The 12,535-nt window shown below is 42.5% G+C and overlaps 1 protein-coding gene across 2 annotated transcripts in view; it reads right to left on the bottom strand.

Moving 5' to 3' along the window:
* The window catches only part of LOC147904574 (putative protein S-acyltransferase 7), an 86,125-nt gene that overhangs the window by 24,504 nt on the left and 49,086 nt on the right, over positions 1-12,535 (bottom strand). For both annotated transcript variants that reach the window (XR_015542344.1, XM_087387342.1), the window contains exon 5: positions 8,795-9,043. Coding sequence is in view for 1 of the 2 variants with exons in the window: in XM_087387342.1 (XP_087243468.1) it covers positions 8,795-9,043 (249 nt within the window). In the remaining variant the exon portion in view is untranslated. The remainder of the gene's footprint in view (positions 1-8,794; positions 9,044-12,535) is intronic.

The raw sequence follows: 12,535 nt of genomic DNA on the forward strand, positions 1-12,535 counted from the left end.
AAGATGACGAAAATTTCAGCGTAGTGCCCATATTTTCAAACAGCCCTCTCCAAAAGAGGCTGGTCATCCTCATATCTCTATCACTGATTATGGATTCAGGCATCCCATGATACTTGAAGACATGCTGCAGAAACAATTTGGCCATTTGATCTGCTGTAATTTTCTTTCTTACTAGCACAAAGTGGGCTTGTTTGCTAAACCTGCAAATTATTGTCCACAATCCATCATGTCCAGTGGGAGTACGTGGAAGATCAAACACAAAATCCATAGCTATGCTTTGCCATGGTCTATCCGGAATTGGCAAAGGGTGTAACAATCCAAGTGCCTTCTGCTTGTCAAACTTTACTTTCTGACAAACCATGCATGTTCTCACATATTCTTCCACATCTTTCCTCAAAGATGGCCAATAAAAGTATTGCTCCACTGCTGTAATTGTTGCTGTAGTTCCCCTATGTCCTGCATATGGAGGATCTTTCGTCACATCTAACACATTGTTGTAAGCAATGCTGACTGCTGAAACACTGGGTTTCTTGGAGACTGCTTCAGGCTGTGGTTTCCTGGAAAGTGCATCAGCCACGACATTTTTGTTACCCGGCACATGTACAATTTGAAAATGAAACATTGAGAGGAAGTTAGCCCATCTCATGTGCTTTTCAGATAATTTTCTCTGCGTGAGAAAATATCTAAGTGACTGATGATCTGTCTGCACATAAAAATCAGCTCCAAGAAGGTAATGTTTCCATGTGGTCAAAGCATGTATCACTACTAACATTTCCTTCTCGTATGTCTGCAAGTACAATTCAGCATCTTTGAGAACTCTACTCTCATATGCAACCACTCTGCCATCCTGCATCAAAGTGCCTCCTACGCTGTTCCCACATGCATCACAAGTTACAGCAAAGGGTTTTGCAAGATCTGGCAAGATAATAACGGGTTCAAAACACAACTTTTGCTTCAGCTCTTCAAAAGCTGCATTTTCCTTTGGTCCCCACTGAAACAATACAGCTTTCTTTTGTAAAGCATGCAAGGGAGAAGCAATTTCTGCAAAGTACTTTATAAACCTCCGAAAGTATGAACACAACCCAAGAAAGCTTCTGACTTCATGCAGATTTTTCAAAATTGGCCAACTCCTTAAGGCCTCAACTTTTGCAGGATCCATCTTGACTCCATCCTTTGACACTATATGACCGAGAAAATGAATCTCATGCATAAAGAACTCACTTTTCTTGGTGTTTATTAATAGCTTGTGTCTTTTCAACTCTTGAAACACAATAGTGAGGTGTTTCCTGTGCTCCTGCTCATTTTTCAAGAACACAATGATGTCATCGAAGAAAGTGCCCACAAACTTTCTATGTGCTCTAAAAATTATGTCCATCATTCTATTGAAAGTGGCAGGTGCATTAGTCAAACGAAAAGGCATCACAAGGAACTCATATAAGCCAAATGAAGTGCGGAAGGCAATCTTGTAGACATCTTCAGGCCGTATTCTTATCTAATGGTATCCACTTTTAAGGTCAATACGACTGAACATTGAGGAACCTTCCAACCGATCCAATATATCATCAATGCGTGGAATTGGAAAACGGTTCTTAATTGTGACTTTATTCAAAGCCCTATAATCAATACACATTCTCCAACTGCCATCCTTCTTTTGCACAAGCAACACAGGGGAATAGTAAGGAGAATTACTTGGCTGTATTAATTCCTTTTCCAAGAGTTCCTTTACTTGTGACATTATCTCTTCCTGTTGTGCCTTACTGACACGATAGGGAGGTATATTAGGCGATGAACTTCCTGGAATTATATCAATTTGATGATCCTCAGGCCTCGTGGGAGGTAATTTTTAAGGAAGTGTATCTGAGAAACAATCCTGAAAATCTGAAATAAAAGCAGTCCTTTCTCCATCTAAAGCAGAAAGAGTAGAGCCTCCCTGAACTGGTTGGCTGTCCTCTTCGACAAAAATCAAGTATGCTGAAATATGACGCTTTATTACATTGGAAATACAAGAAGCTGAAACTACAGGGATGGACTCCCCATTCAAATTTACATCAAGTATAAAATTTTTGCCTCTATAAGTTAAAGAAATCTTCTTGTTTCTCATCCGCACATCAGCCCCCACCTTGTACATCCAAGGCATCCCAAGCAAAGCATCACACTCTGGCAAAGGCATAATGTAGAAGTCGTATGCATCCTGATATCCCTGGATATACATCCTCAACTTGCCAATGATAGGAGTGATAGGTGTGTTGAGTTCAGGGTTGGCCATATCACACATGCCGGATGGCCCCATTTCCTCAGGCTTGATGCCGAGCCTTCCTGCCATATCAGGAGTTATGAAATTCGCCTTTGCCCCAGAATCAAAGAAAAACAAACAATTCTGATTTCTGATTTTTCCCCATGCTCTGCACATCTCAGTCTTTTTCGTTTCTTCTTCATCATGTGCATGTGGCAAACTCCGATCAGCCTATTTATCACCATTCTTATCATCATCTGACCTGACTCTTTTCTTGGATGGGCAATCATAAGAGCGGTGTCCCTCTCCTTTGCATATAAAACATTTGTTTTTCCCCATGAGTGACTTTTTCTCTTCATCAGATAACTTGGTACAGGGCTGTTTATTAGGCTGTCCACGCCTTTGACCAGCTTTGAATTGGGCTTTTTCTCCCTTTTGAAACGGTCGTTTGCCATAATTTTTATTTTCAAATTTGATGTCCTTATCCTGGTGTTTGGCAGCCCGTTTGTTGTCTTCTTTCTTGCTGTCCATAAAGCCCAAATTCTTCTCCTGCATCCATGCATATGCTGTCCTTGCATTCTCAATTAATTGAGTCATAGAACCCACCTTGGTTTTGATGCAATAATCACGTAGCTCACTAGGCAATCCACAACAGTACCTCTCTATTTGCTCTTTCAAAGAAACATGCCTGTAAGAGCTCAATGGCAGCAAAACATCCCAAAACCTCTGGGTGTAATCATCAAGATTCTTGCAAAGTTTGTATGACAAGTCATGCCAGTGTGAAAGTACTTCAACTTCAAAAGTTGGAGTAAGCCAAGTAGAAGAGAACACTTGCTTAAATTCCAGCCAAGTAGCAGGTGCATCTCCCTGAAGCATAAGGTTGGTGTACCACTTAAGTGCATTGCCTTTCAAAAATGTGGCGACCTTCCTCATCTTGGATGCTTCTGTAAACAAACCCCCAAGAAAGAAGGAATGTGAGGGCTTTGTACCTGTCCTGTACTCCATTATATGTATCAAACTTCAAAGAGGAATGTGTAGGCCATCTTCTGGTGGTTCTAGTGATGCCCTATAGGCCATGGTATGTGCCTTGTAGGCGTAAGTGTAGGCACTTGTAGTGTTAGTGCCTTTTAGGCCACATAGGACACTTAGTCCTATGTGACACCTAGGACACTTAGTCCTAGGTCTAGGTACAAGTACCTTGTACTTCTATCTTTTCATTATCTAGATTTGACATGACGGGCATTCTTCTACGACTCTTTGCTGCCTGTACTCTCTCTCTTCTATCCGATCCTACAGTGGTATCAAAGCGAGGCTTGACTCGTCTTCCTACCCCCGGACTCCCTGCATTCCCTTCCGTACAGTTGTACTCAGCCTACACCGTACATCTCTCCGTACAGGCGGTCGAACTCCCTGCATTTCCTTCCGTACAGTCGTACTCAGCTTGCGCCGTACATCTCTCCATACAGGCGTACGAAAGGTCTGGTACCTGTTTCGTACTGCATTCAGTACTTGCGCCGTACAACCCGTACGTGAGCAGACGTACAGATCCGTATCTGCATCGCCGTACAGCAGATACGGACTATGACTCCGTACATTTTCCTACTTGACACGCCGTACCTGCACGTGGAAACGTACCTGCTTCAGTACTTTCGTACCTGAGTTCAATACATCATAACTGCACGTATATCGTCCGTACTATTCCGTACATCGTACCTATGCTGTGCACCGTACATTGGAGCTGCTCCATACAACTGTACACAGCAGATGTCCATACAACTCCCGTACAACGTACCTGTTCCGTACATCACCGTACAAGGGTTCGTACAGGTTTCGTACAATTGTACACCTCGCATCCGTACAGCCGTACATTGGATTCCGTACTGTTCCGTACGACTGTTCAGTACCTACGCCGTACGTTGTACTTGTTTCAAGATTTGGTTCAGGACTGTCACATTGTGCCACGTCATCACTCAGGTCAACAAAATTTGGGGTTTTTTGTGTTGGGAGTTCAATTTCAACTGGTGTTTGGAACAGTAACTCATACTTTTGCACCTTCAAGCCTTGAGGCTATACATTGAGTCACATTTGCAGGACATTGAGTCAGATTTTTTCAAACATTGAGTCACTTCTGCAAGACATTGAATCAGATTTGCATACATTGGGTCACATTTGCAAAAATTGCAGTAAAATTTGGGGCTTTTCTACATTTGCCCTCTTTTTAGCCTATTTGCCCTCATTAAATTTGGGGCTTTTGCCAGATTTGCCGTTTTTTGCAGTGAACATTGCCTGTCATAGTCACATTTGGGTCAGATCTGCATTTGCCCTTCGATTTGGGTCTGAAATTTGTAGATATTTGCTGTCATTTTTTAAACAGCCAGCTTTTTGCAGTGATAGCCTTGAGGCTTTTGGGTTTTCAGGTCCTTTTCAGGATATCACATTTGCTATGGGTGGGAACAATCAAGATTTATTTGGAGTTCTTCATGAAGATGATAAGTTGGATGGCACCAACTATCCGATGTGGTCTTATCTCATGAAACATATTCTTGTTGCAAAGCATTTGTGGAATATTGTTTCTGGGGCTGATCTGAGGCCAGCCAATGCTACAGTGGTTGCCTCTACTGCTGGTCCTTCTGCAGGGGGTACTCCTCCTGATGTCTCTTCCTCTAGCACTCCTGCTGCTGCTCTTCCAACTCAAGAACAGTCAAGATGGGATGCAAGAGATGCAAATGCACATTCATGCATTGCTTTATCATGCAAGAGAATCATTATTCCACACATCCGGTCCTGCAGGACAGCAAAGGATGTTTGGGATAAATTAGCTTCTCTCTATCAGATTCTGTCTCACCTGGAATGGCATGATCGACAGTCTCTGATGAATAATTCTTTGAGGGCTGAAAGCATTCACTGGTCCAAAGCTTTTCAGCCTTCACTTGCTTTACAGGAACCTCGTTGTTCTTACTTTATTTCTTTTAAAGGGATCAATACTGTTGCTGATGTTATTCATGATGATGGCTCTATGCTTCCCTTTTCTCTGACAGCCACACAGTATGGTTTGGGTTCTCATTATCATACTTTGTGGCAGCAAATCACTTGTACGCTTCGCCTTTGGTTTTGATTCCCCCTTCGGAATTCCAAGATTAGATGATTGGACATTGACTTTCCTCCTCTCGTCCTTTAAGGCTATCTCAGATTATTGTGCCTGCATTATACAAAATTCTTTTGCCTCAACCCTGGGTTTCAGAAAGGGGTAATTCTCTTTGGCGAATGCATCGTCCAGCTAAGTGGCAGGGGAAATTACTGCGGCAACTTTGGGCATACAAGGTTCCACTTCGACAACAGGTTTTTATATGGTGAGTGCTTCTGGGAATTTTTCCGGCCCGTAGGCGCATTGCTCCTGCTTTATGTCATCAATGTCTGATTTCTCCATTTATTTTGGCATTGCCCGTCTTCTCGGCAGTTTTTGGATTCTCTTCGAAAGATGCTACGAGCGAGATTCCCGACTCTTCTCTTCGGGAAATTTTTCTGGCTCTTTGGTTTTCATCCATAGTGACCGGAGTTTCATCTTTTCTTTGTTTGGGGGCTCACTATTGGCCACTTTGGACTTTATGGACAGACCGCAATTGTAAAGTCTTTAGTGATCCCAATTTTTCTTTGTTTGCTTTCTTTAAGCATTCTCTGCAGCAATCTTTCTTTGATTGCTTGCAAACTCGCCAGAAATATCAGGATGTATATTTGGCTTACACTGAGATCTTCAGTTGATCTATTTTCTAGCGCCTCTTTTCTGAGGTGACTATTCTTGTAATACAATCAATCAAAGCTTCAACTAAATTTAAAAAATGTGTGTGTGTGTGTGTGTGTGTGTGTGTGTGTGTGCGTGTGTGTGTGTGTGTGTGTGTGTGTGTGTGTTTTGGAAGCTTTTAATTACTGCTTTTAGTTATGAATAGTGGCTGTCCCACTCTAGGACAGCTATGAATATACATGCTTTCTTAATGCAAAATTCATTTTACAAAAAAAGTGTATGTATGTATGTCTACCTACCTATCTATCTATGCATCTGTACGTACGTATGTATGTATGTATAAGTATATACATAAGACACACAAACGCACGCGCACGCGCACATATATAAATATTTATTTATTTATTTACACACATTTTTGTGAAATTCTCATTTTATATTACATCCAAAAGAGGAACATGCAATGAAATCAGAAGAAGGCATTATGAGACAAGCAAGCGAGAGAATCTATCCGACAAGCACACAAACAATCATAAAACGATTGTCGTGTAGTTACGTCCGAAAAAAGTCAAACTTCAAGAAAGTGGAATCATCAAAGACTCCATGATTTTTGTCCTTCTATATAGTCCAAAGTTCCAAATAACGAACCCACGTGAAGAAAAAGTCAAAACATGTCGACATGGATAGATACCAAATAGCCAAAAATGCTAAAGCAATCAGTACAAAATCGTGCCTAGAGACGCTGCTCAAGAAGAATAAAAAGTCATGAGTCTCAAGACAATGCCAAAAAATGTGAGACAAGGATTCCCTTGAAGCCAAACATCTGTGATAGACACCAAGAGCAATATGTCTTCGTGCCAAGAGTTGACTGAAAGGAAAAAAACACCAAGAGTCACTCGCCACAAAAAGACATGTTGACAAAGTGGCAATTTGCAGCTCCAAAGCTGCCCCAATCTTTTCCTCTACCACTTGAGATTACGATTCATAACCCAAATCCGATTTGCCCTATTTGATACCCACGGTGAAGGCATCAAGACCATGTACCAATTGGCCACGATGATATCAGCCAACAATAATGGACTACCTGAACCTTGGCAATATAGAGCCCAATCCTTAAGACGAGAAGTAAGCTCCAGCTTTGACACTGATAGGAAACATTGAAGCATCTGAGAAAAATAATGCCAAAGGGGTCGATAATGCAGCCCCAATCCATACTGTCTAACTGCCAAGGGAAAAGTACCATCAGCATGAAGCACATCCCCCACAAACCGCATTCCTTTGGATAGAAATGAAATAAGATCATCTAGGTTCCTGCAAGGCCAGTGGACGAGGAAACACCTTGGACCAATGTAAACTCTCAGCCCGTAAGGAGTTTCCTTCGGGAGAGGTGCAGCCTTGCCATTTAAGATTGGAGAGTATTTCTTTCTGATCCGAAAACATTCGAGAGGAAAAAGGGCATCCCTTAACTAACCATCAATATATTCTATCATAAAGTCCATTGAGAGGGCTGCCAATGCCGAAAAATATGAGTGGTCAAATGTAATAGCAAATAACCCACCATAGTAGCCCAAGGCTGATCACCCTGTATAAATTCCAGCATCATTTTCCCTTTATGTTCCAAAATATGTACACACACACACATATATATATCTATAAAACATGGGATCAAGCCCTATAACTTAAGCCCATGACTACAAGTGCCTACATGTGAGTAAGTTATTTCCAGATTGTCTATGTCTGATGTACTGCACTTGATGTCAATTCTTTCTCACATTGCAGTCTCTCTCCCATTTTTCTTTTCTTAACTTCTCTCCATTTTCGTGTCCTCATAGTAAAGTTTTCTATCAGTTATAGATACCTCCCATCACTCAGAGTAAACTTTTCATGTCCTCGGAGTAACTTTTCTATCGGTTATAGATAACTACCATCACTCATGTGGAGGACATCACTCCTGTCTAGCACATCTACAAAAATATGAGATCATGCATTCTCTATATCAGTCATTTGATTGGCAGATGCCGCATTCAAGGCCTCTTCTACAAGCAGCCCTGCTGTAACAGAGCACTGGAATACTCTAAAATATATATATTGCAAAATCCTGCTATAAGACAGTAAACTCATGCAGAACAGTTGAAGTTTGGAAGTGATTACAAGAGTTATTATGTGAAAGGTTCAAAAAACCCATATAGAAACCAATTGTTCAAGTAAGAAGATCTGCATTATTTCAATGCAAAAAGGTTGGGAGAGCTAGCAAGAGATGCGCTTCAAGTCCTTCCAGTCCCAAAAGCATGATTTAAGCATGAATGTTTATTGTAATTCATCCCTTTATCATCTCGATGCAAGCTTATTGATAAATATATACCTTTGTAAGACTACAATATGTCCAATCATACAAATTTAGATTTTTTTGTTGTTCTAAAGACCAAAAACCTACACAAAGAATAAAAGAGAAAATGAAAGAGAAGAAAACAGAGGTAAACAAAAACTTTTATGAAAAACAAAAGGAAGACATACTTAGCAAGCAAAGCAACACTTCTGTCGTCATCAGTGCCCAAGCATAAGCAGCTATATTGGGTTTCTAAAGACCCACGAAGTCTCTTGGACAAACCCAATGCTTACTAAAATACATCAAATAAACAAAAGAGAGAAAACAAGAAATAAAGAAGAAAGGAAAAAGGAAAAAGGTGACTAAGCAAAAATAAACAAGCAAGTCAAGAAACAAAATCTTCCAAAAAACAGGAATAAAATCTCTCTCTCTCTCTCTCTCTCTCTCTCTCTCTTATTTAAAACATAAAAAGCTTATGGAAAGCCAAGATAAATACCTGATTCGTACTGATAAGATAAAGATGGAAAATTGTAAGTCCCCCCACAAACCATACAGCAATAAATGAGTAGACCATTAAAACCACAGAAGCTGGAGACTTTGCCATTGCCTGCCACACCGTGCGGGTGTTGCCTGTTTCCGGATCCCCATCCATGAGGAACTTGATAAGCAGTGCTGAAAACGCGAAAACGTAAATGCATAGGAGAGTCGTCGAAGAGACAAACATAAAGAAGAACCTGTAATTTCTCTGAATTTCAAAAGGTGACATGTCTTAGAACATGATTGACCTTTTGTTTGACAGCTGGACGAGACCATGACAATGTCTTGAGATTTAGAAATCGCCAAGAGAGAGTCACAGTACAAACACAAAACAAAGGAACTCACAGAGGAATTTTACAACGGCAGAAACAATAACAGTTATACTGTAATGAAAGAGCCTGCACAAGCTGAACATGTACAATGTTTACACAGTGAAATAAAACAAGTGTCCTTCGACACATTATCCAACCATGGTGGAGCCTTTAAATTGAGTGGCATAATTAACCTCCTCAAAGAATTGTTATTGGTTCTCATTCCTTGAATGCAGTGGACAAGCATAAACATTCCGTGGCTCTTACCTCCTTCAATAGAGTGCTTTTACCTGCTTGGGAATATGTTGAAACAGCTCTTTCGTAAATTCATGTTCATCTTAAAATCCCTGGACTATGCTAGCTTTAAACATTCTAGCCTCTTCAACAAGGTTTTCATTGTGCTTGGACAGAATGAGTCACAAGCAATGTTTTGCTCGTGATCAAGATTCAGTGAGCATGTTGTGGCACAGGTGTTTTGGGCATGTATCACTCTGACAGAACCAATATTATGAAACTCGGAAAACAAAGCAGGTCAAAAAATGCAGAGATGACTTTTTCCATCAATAACGTTTACGTACTTTTCAGTCAATGTTGACTTTTGACGACTTGGTCAACGGTTGCTCTTTACCAGCCGACCAGCGTATGCTAGTCAGCAGCCCTATACCTATAAAACCCACCAGTACTCTCTCATTCTTGGATCTTCCACAGTTCCTCCGGATTCCCCCAGGAGCCTCCCCTGACCCAAAGTATTAGTAGCCCCTCCAGCGGTGCCTCCACCTCCGGCAGCATGCCCTGGTGTTGTAGCAGCATGAGCAACCACACACCTTCAGCCACAATAAATGCAGTCACACAGCGGCTTGAGATAGGCCCACACCAGCCCCAATAACCTGTGCAGCTCTCTCAGCAGCATACACAATAGTCTCCATAGAACCATATCATGGGGACAGATCAGCCATAACCTCTACAGTGCAGTCTCACCCGTAGCCTCAGCCATGGATAGCTTTACAGCATCAATGTAGCCCTTCAGTGGGACTTGTGTCTTAAATAAGCCCTCTACAACAAGGAAAAATTGCATATGTACAAGGGTATACCTGGTGATTGCATAGGCTGAGACCCACAGGAGCAGATATATTTTCTACAGCAGGAAGTAAGGGAGCTTATATTTATGGTTGCAGCTCTCAGGAAGAAAGTGAAGGAGATGGAGAACAATGGCAAACAAAACATCATACAGGAAATACTACAGATACACATGGAAGCAGAACCTGCACCACAGTTGGTAACCAAAGTACATGACATGGTTACCAATGAGGTCAAATCGGTCAAAGAGGAAATCTCAGCAACAATGGACAGCAAAATCAACAAAAGTGAAGTATATGGAGAGGTGCAAGAACAAGAAAAGAGGGTGGCTAATGTCTACGCATTGGGGCATGAAGGGAGCCTGGCTGAAAATTTTGATAATATCATATCAGCAACCCCTCAGATTGAATGGGACCTAAAGGATATAACCATTGTGGCTCCTATTGGGACACAAGCTAAAGTGGTACTCAATAACAGGAAAGCAAGAATCATGATTCTCATGCAAACAAATAAGTTGAGAGGCACCAAGGTATGGATATCAGAGGAGCACACCCCGATTCAGCTCAAGATGAAGTCCATAGAATTGAACAAAGTGAAGGACGCTCGCAAAGAAGGGAAATAGGCTGTCTACAAAGAGGGAAAAGCACTTATCAATGATTTTAAATCCAAACCCAAGGACTCTCAGTCTTAAACTGATGTAATACAGGCTGACTATCTCACCTAGTATCATGACGCTAATCTATAACTTTGGAATTGGTTATATGCACTCCCAAGAGACTCTCAGTCTATAACTAATGTTTTGTGTTTACGCTTTTGGTGTGTGTGCTTTGTCTCATAGTCCTACGAGGGCTTTTGAAGACGTTAATATTTATCTCTCTCTCTCTCTCTCTCTCTCTCTCTCTCTCTCTCTCTCTCTCTCTCTCATTTGTACCAGGTTTTTCACAATCTCATAGACCCATTGGTCTTCCGAAGACTTTAAAAATCTCTCTCTCTCTCTCTCTCTCTCTCTCTCTCTCTCTCTGCCCCCTCCCCAACTGGACGACCTGCTACTAACCCCGTCATGGTGCCTCTTGTTGCTCGTATCCCGTCACAGCACCTCCTGCTGCTACTACTCTGTCCCAACCCCCTGCGCCTGGCTCTTGACGTGCCGCGACCCCCTACGCTTGGCCCTTGACCCCGCCATGGCTGCAGCTGCTCTCACGGAGCAGCTGTCTGCTCCAGCCTCCCCTCTTGGCGCGCGCATAAGCACCCGCAAAGCAGGTCACGGGGACCTGCTACTAGCCCCCACACCCCCAAGCGCCTTCAAGGCCTGCAAGCATAGGCCCAGGGCGGTGTTCTCAACCCCCACCTAGCCCATAGGGTATTAGGGCTGCTACGCAAGGCCATCCAGCCCTCCACCCATCCAGCAAGGGCTTCAGCACCTAGCAGCTCCAAACCTGCAAGGAAAACAACAAGATCAAATATTAGGTCAAAGGAAGGACAGAGAAGGATTACTAGCATACTTGAATAAAGTTAGCAAAGATACCATGCCTACAAGAGCGAAGTAGAAGACACATGGGGAAAACAAGCTTTGGAGACAACTATGGCAGCCCTCTCTACAGGGACAGCGCATAAAGGTACTAAAAATGGAAGAGATGTCAGTGAGTGTGATCTGTGCCTCTGTCCTTTGTCGAGTGTGCCGCATCTTGATCTCGGAGTCTCTTCCTATCCTGCTATTTGTTGCCATGCGAGCAACATGCTCTGACTCGAAGAACTCTATGATCATACTCGGGGATGGACCAATTTAGGCCCGCTCCTATCTCCGTGGTCTGATAAGACGCTCTCTCTGTCGGACCGCCTCGTGCATCTGTCCTCTGTCGAGTGTGCCACATCTTGATCTCGGGGTCTTTGCCTCTCTTGCTATCTGTGGCCATGGGGCAACATGCTCTGACTGGAAGAACTCTGTGATCATACTCGGGGATGGACCAATTAAGGGCTGCTCAGGTCTCCGTGGTGTGGTGATACGCTCTCTATGTCGAACCACCACGTGAATGAAAGCGGCCAAGCATCACTGATCTGGGTATGAGATGAGTCTAGACAGACTCTTGACCCCTTCTCGCAAAAGGCAGTGGTATCCTCTACGAATCTCATAGTAGACTGGGCAATGAAAGACGAAGTGCTCCTCTAATTTGACCTCATGCCGATCACTGGGAAGTATAGATACGACTCTCCCTGGGAATCCCATTTGCTCCCCTACTCTCAATACGGAGTTGATGCGATGACACACGGAACTATCCAATCACAACACTAAGAGAGTGTGGTAAGTGAATCTG

The sequence above is a fragment of the Dipteris shenzhenensis genome, chromosome 2 (genome assembly GCF_047967505.1).
Source record: "Dipteris shenzhenensis isolate YYH24624 ecotype China chromosome 2, Dip_SZ_1.0, whole genome shotgun sequence".
Lineage (NCBI taxonomy): Eukaryota > Viridiplantae > Streptophyta > Polypodiopsida > Gleicheniales > Dipteridaceae > Dipteris > Dipteris shenzhenensis.